Here is a 6,678-nt window from a genome sequence, read left to right on the forward strand (position 1 = left end):
TCTCAGCTAACTAAAACTTAGCAATTCCGTTACATAAAATTCTATCAAACACGAAGGTATGTTATATGAATATATTATTGGAAGTTAAATGATACAATTTACTGGTACGTTGTTTCTGTACCCGGTCAAACAAATGGTAAATGTAAATATCGAAATAATTGTACTGGAACTTTTATGTTGACATGTGTCAACAATTACTTTTGTAACAATAGGTTTTACTGAAATAGTATACTCCGTACTTTTTTTAGTGTAAATGCAAGTTCAAAGGTTCATAAAAACCATTCTAAATGGTAGTATAAGTTGTTGCTCTTGCCCATCTCCACACTTCCAGAAGCTCATCATCAAGAAAACTGCTTCAGGTCGAACCCCGGAGCTAAAGGTCCAATTTTCTTGGAAAGATTTAAGACAAAGTTCATGAAAAGTTAAACGCGAACAGCTTTCTTCTTGTGATATTTTACTTTGTTGACGCTATTCAGAGTTAGATTTTCCCTAAAGATTCACTTCAACAAAAGAAAAAGAACCACAACTGTTTAGTGCTAGTAGCACGAATATGCTCACTATGTTTCAGCTAGCACCAAGTGAACTGAGGCATAGCCCAGATGGTTGCCGGATGCTGATACCTGTGCTACCCGCGAGATCCTAAGTTCGAGTGCTAGCGCCCGCTCTCTCTGTACACACTAAAATATCATCTATTGAATTGCTTGGAGGGCTTCTTACCCCCCAAGTCACATTTTTTTTTTTTTTGTTTCAGCTAGCACCAAGGGTCTGAATTCATAGGACCTGAGTTACAATAGGATTTTACCCGCAAAAAAATTACAATAGGATTCTATCAGAGTTGGTTATGTAGTCTTAACACACATAGTAAACCCACTATAAATTCTATCGCAAAATGTTTTGGCTCAAATGATTATACATCGAAATTCGACAATCTCTTAAGAACGCATACAACTTCAGATGCAAAACCAAGTCCCAGCACCCGCATTATTACACATACTAATAAAAAGAACACTACTAACTATTATAAACAGATCAAATATCAGAGAAAAACTATCCAACCGTGTAAGGACAAGCGGTCAAATTTACACGTTGCTGCACGACGCCTCCATCACGCCATTCCGGATCTGGTCGCCAATGTCCTTGACGTGGCCTGGGCCATGGGGTATGAACACCGTGGTGTTCTTCGAGTTGTCCCCAAGCTCCTTGATAGTGTCAAAGTACTGGGTGACCATGATGAGGTCCATCACCTCCTTTGCGGTGGTGCCCGACACACTGTGCGAGAAGTTGAGGATGTTCTCCCTGAGGCCATCCGTGATCGCCTGGCGCTGTTTCGCGATGCCGACGCCAGAGAGGTACTTGGCTTCGGATTCCCCTTCAGCTTTCTTCACCAGATGGATCTTCTCCGCTTCTCCTTTGTAGACACTTGCCAGTTGGAGCCGTTGGGCTGTGACAAGATTTGACAAGTTAAGGTGAGTTCACATGCAAAAGGTAGCACCTAAACATTCTATAAGAAAACAGACAGTTGAAGCATGAGAAGAAAGGGCAGCAGTTAAGTATCGCAGTAGTTTAAGAGCTGAGTAAATGATGTGACAAGTTTTAACTTCAACAACGCAGTCCAACATGTAATTAACATCCTCTAGGCTTGTAGAACCTGAAAACAACACTCTACTACTACTACTCAAAATGGTACTAGTAGTATTATACCTGCATTTATATCATTCATTGCTTTGCGGACAGCAGCATCAGGGATGATATCAACCAGGAGAATGTGCTCAATGCTGTAACCATAATCCGACATCACCTGGACAAGAAGACATAGGATTCATCAAGTCCCCAGGCAAGACAGAAAATAGCAGTACACAGCAGCCAATCCAAGAAGCCGATGTGTACATAACATAGGATCACTTTCTCAAGAGATGGTACAAATATAATAAGAAACTAACACTGCCAATAATGCAGAACAAACAGTATTTTGAGGGGGAGAAACAGACATTACCCTGTCTGTAATCAAACTTAGGCTAAGCAACTGGTAGCATTATACAAATCACACATGATCTTGATTTTGTCAGAAATAGAAATAATTCATCTGAGGATGAAACAAACATGGTGTTTATAATTTGATACAATGTGCTTTTCTGAGCAGTGACACAAGGTGAACTGAACTATTTCAGTGGTATTACATTGAACTGGATATTCTAATGTTACTTCTCTATAGTGGTCTTTTTAGGGGTTGATCTATAGATCCAATTATTTCCAAAAATGTGTGTACTGGACTAAAATCCAATACAGTACTAAACAAATTGCTGACTAATCTGGCAGAATGATATAAAATTATAAATACATACATGTAATGACGCATCGTGATAGTACGCACTACATGAAACAAGAAAAATAGGTTAATGGAGTTACCTTTTCAAGCTCCTCAAGTACAGCTTTTGCCACATCATTCTTTTGCTCAAACAAATTGTCAAGCTCCATTCTTGGAACTATGGCTCGAACCACTATTTTCCAGAGAAAAGACACCGGCTTAGGCTTTAAGGACACAGTATAAACAACACAGCAAGATACTAATATTTACCATCAAAGACGTAGGACTGAATTTGCTGCTGGGGATTCTGCAACTCGTAGTATGCATCATCCGCGTTCTCCTTAACAACCCGGTACTGAATTGTACATATCAGATGAACAAATACATTATCCTGCAGGGTAAAAAGAGATTGTTTCAATAAGTATCAAAACAAACAAGCCACCACAGTAAGGAAAATGATACTTCAGTCACAAATATTTCACTTGATTGTGTAAGTAGTATAGCTGATCCATCACATGATCAATACTCGGAATGTGAGAATGATTGGGTCATTGTGGCCAAGTTTCCAAGCATCTCCCACCAGAAGTGAAAATAATAAAAGGAAACTTTACTACACCTAAATTTAAGTAGAGAAGAGAGGAGGCAATGCTATGAAAGAAAATATTCTTCCAGTGTCACACATAATTTCTCAAAATTAATATTATTCCATAGGCTGAAGCTACTCCATGCATCGCGTAAAACAAGCCCTTTACTTTCTGCAATAATACCCGTGCAAGTACAGGCCAGGCTGAGAGAATGCATTCATTTTTTTTCCACTGCATACTAGTATCCCTGCATACTGCAAATCCCAATGTAACCCGGCAATGATTTTTAACTACAAACTACATCCCGGAGAACAACCTAGCACCGGCAGAACTGGTTGGAACAATGACAGAAATGTCTGCACTATCTTAGATAGATGGGTATTGAAAAGTTTCAAAGATAATTGAACAAATGACACTCGTGGTGGATCAAACCCGCAAATAGACGTATGTACTATGTGTCTAAAGTAGAGACTAGCAACAGGACATCATTAATCAGGTTGGACACAGGGGCCTGGGGCAGTGGTCCAGGGCGGAGATATTTCTTTGGTGATATTTGGCAATTTCAGGCTTGGCACGAGGGTGTTTCTTTTCTTGACGATTCCCCCTCCTAAATCGTGGCTAAATCCTGGTTCGGCCAGTAGGGACACCGGGCACAGACCATGTAAAGCAGTTCATCCCTGCAAAATATCTATCTATCTAAACGGAAGAACAGGCTGGGAATCAATCAGTCATCAAACAACAACAACAACCTTCCAGACGTTACAGAGAGTTTAAGCAGCCACAGTTGAATACTAGCATCCCAGCAGAGGCAATCGCGCCTGGTTCCAGCAGTTCAATCACGAATCTTGCACCGGCGACGCAGATGATCAACCAATCTAGGTCGGTCGGTGACGTGTCCTAGGAGGCAGGGCAGGGAGAGAGAGAGAGAAAAAAAACCTTGGTCTTGGTCTCGACGCGGACGTCGAGGGACTGGACGCGGGTGGAGAGCGTTCCGGCGACGAACTCGCCGGCGCAGGGGTTGAAGAAGTGGAGCCCCGGCTCGGCGAGGCGGAGGAAGCGGCCCCACTTCTCGACGACCGCCACGTTCGCCTGCTCCACGCAGCCGCAGAAGAGGAAGAAGGCGCTCACCATCTCCGGATCCTCGGTCCCTCGGCCGGCTGGCTCGATCGATCGGGTTTAACCGGCGGCGGCGAATTCGGCGGCGCGGCGTGGGGGATTTCGGTACGCGCCGTTTACTTCTTCTTTTTCTTTCCTCTATATTTATTTGTTCCTGACGACGACCCTTTCCTGCGTGGATACGAGTGCGGATACGTGGCTGCGATACGATATTACACGCGCTCAGTACAAAAGTGCATTACTCCATCGAGTTTTAATTATCTTTATTTAGTACTAAAAATGTTAAAATTAGAAATGATAATATCCTTATTAGCTTATGAAAGCATACATGCGATGATGATGAAGAAGAAGAAGAAGAAGGGAAAGAGAGGTTTATGTGCTATCAAACTTGATATACACAAGACACATATGATCGAGTAGAATAGTCTTACCTTGAAAAAGTCATGATCTACGAGCAAGATGCTCTGCTCGGATTGCTTTCAATTGTTATCCAAATGAAAACCAACATTTAACAGATGACATTTATATAAACTTTTTCCACGCTCCCATCATAGAATATTTAAGCTGGTTGCATGTATGTTTTTTTTTCCAGAAGGCCAAGTCTAACAATCCAGAACTCGGTACATTAGATATGTTTAAGGAATGTCACATTAACAGAAAGGGCGCTTCACCCCTGTTGTACACTGAAATGCAATGCTAGAATTTCATAGATGTTTTCTTTCAATGAAATTGGATCCAAATGGATTGATATTAGTTGGTTTGGTGACTAACCTTTACACTGCTACATGCTATATGCAGATTTTTTTTTTCATGCCAACGTGTGGGATTATATAGGAGTTCACAAGGATATCAACCTAGGTGATGTACATGAAGTCATGAGCTCATGCAGTTGCACCATATGGAGCTTAATTAGAAACGTGGTGTTGGGGAGAAGTCATACCAACAAAAAGCACACCCACCGTTTATTATTTTGTGGTAGGTTGTATACACTAGAAACCAATTTTGATATGAATCTTTCAAAAACATCAGCCGCTCCGGCGGCGGGAGGTTGGGGAATCCACGGATCTAGGCATGTAGATAGTGTAGGGGTAGTTGTGGTGTCGGCCGGTGGCGTCTTGAAGGCGGAGATGTCGTCGGTTTGTTTGCAGGTGGCGGTCGTCCCCTTCGATGGCGGCGCTCCGCGAAGCTCTGCTGTGGACCTGCTGCCTCCGGCGTGCTCGCAGCTCGGTGGAGCTGGCGTGCGCGTCTTCCCCCTGCCGGTGCCCATGGGATGGCGGATCCGGCTCCCGCAGATCTGGTGGAAGATGGTGATGGTTCGGTACGACGACGATGGCGGCCACCGGGGTAGGTCCTCTGGACCGGTGCTCGGAGACTTCCCGTTCCCTGGGGGTCTGCTCTCAATCCAAGGCTTCAAGGAGAGTAGCTGCGACGGCGCGCCACCGACAGCTTCGCGTCGCCGACGTGGTCGTCTTGCAGAAGGGCGGTTCTACTTTTTTGTTCTTTCTGTGGTCCTTTCTGTAATGTTGCCAAATTAATATCAGCATCTTCTATTTGCAAAAAAAAAACGGTTAGACTGAAGAATATGGATATCATGTATCCGTGCAAGTTGGTTATTTCCGCGAAATGTTGGAGTTGGGTGGTATACTGGTATGCTTTGGTCACTTCCTTACTGGACATTAGCATCTTATTGGACAATTAATTGTGACCATGGAGCTTAAAATGTATATGCGTATTTAGTCAATCCATGCTTGCATACCATCTAAAAACATGGGCCTGTATTTATGCCTCTTGCAACATATTTTTCTATATTTCATGAAATTTACATTGCTTAGTGCTCGACATCCTATAGGTGCGACCAGGGAAATCGTAGCGCCGAATCCACGTGTTGTCCTGCTATCCTCCTCCATTGAGCTAAGTTTGCGGTGCCACAGTTTGGCCATACCATGAGCTCTCGGTCTGGAGGCATCCATGTCCATGTTGGTTTGGGCTCGAGCAGTGGAGCTCCGACGCCTGCGCCCCAACATCGTGCACGGTCCGCTGTTGAGGGCTGCTACTATGGTATTCCTCTCTTATATCAATATATCCTAGGTTGTTGATTGCTGTGTATCTGACATGTGTATAGCAAAATGCGACAGGTGTATAGTAGTACATGTTGAAATAGACAAACATGTCAGGTATAAACTTCATGTTTCAAATTACAGGAAGTTTAGGAGCGTACTTTGGAGTGCAGGGTATCTTCAGTGGCAAGTAGGTTTTCTTAACATGCTTGTCCTTCCTATTATCTGGTGCTTCCATTCCCAAATCTGATTCTTGTTTCTCTTTTCCTTTCTTTTGCGTGGGAGATAGATGTTGCACTTCCACAACGACTCGGTGGCAACTTGGGCTGGAGCAGAAGGTCGGTCTGGTTCCATCGTTGGGTTTCATTTTGTCAGTTGTGTAATGGGCCTGCTGGATGTGGCCTCACCTCATGCTAGAACATGGACCCAATGTTGGACTCAAAACTGAGCCGTTGCAACTCAATGGGCTGAGGATTGCAACATTTTTAGTTATTCTTCAGCATTCTTTTCATTGATTTTGAGTCTTACAGCTGTCACATTTTGGTTGCCTATAAAAATGTGTTTGTTTCTAAATTGTAAAACAGTTAGCTGTTCAATAGTCACCCCAATAAACTAA

The 6,678-nt window shown here is 43.1% G+C and overlaps 1 protein-coding gene across 1 annotated transcript; it reads right to left on the reverse strand.

Annotated features, from left to right (window-relative positions):
* Positions 1-877: 877 nt before the first annotated feature.
* LOC127311415 (hypersensitive-induced response protein 4) lies at positions 878-4,150 on the reverse strand. The gene is made up of 5 exons (XM_051341841.2): positions 3,826-4,150; positions 2,576-2,696; positions 2,407-2,498; positions 1,702-1,798; positions 878-1,441 (listed from the first exon to the last, which is right to left on the reverse strand). The coding sequence occupies exons 1-5, from the start codon at positions 4,018-4,020 to the stop codon at positions 1,080-1,082; spliced, it is 867 nt and encodes a 288-aa protein (XP_051197801.1). The 5' UTR covers positions 4,021-4,150; the 3' UTR covers positions 878-1,079.
* Between the last annotated feature and the right edge of the window lie 2,528 nt (positions 4,151-6,678).

This window comes from Lolium perenne, chromosome 7, assembly GCF_019359855.2.
Source record: "Lolium perenne isolate Kyuss_39 chromosome 7, Kyuss_2.0, whole genome shotgun sequence".
Classification (NCBI taxonomy): Eukaryota; Viridiplantae; Streptophyta; class Magnoliopsida; order Poales; family Poaceae; genus Lolium; species Lolium perenne.

What these genes read in the sequence shown, in the direction of transcription:
- LOC127311415 (XM_051341841.2), bottom strand. Translation starts at nt 4,020, where the DNA reads ATGGTGAGCGCCTTCTTCCTCTTCTGCGGCTGCGTGGAGCAGGCGAAC. An exon ending in TACTTGAGGAGCTTGAAAAG is followed by an intron (nt 1,799 to 2,406) that starts GTAACTCCATTA and finishes CTTCTTGTCCAG; the next exon opens with GTGATGTCGGATTATGGTTA. An exon ending in AATGAATGATATAAATGCAG is followed by an intron (nt 1,442 to 1,701) that starts GTATAATACTAC and finishes ATCTTGTCACAG; the next exon opens with CCCAACGGCTCCAACTGGCA.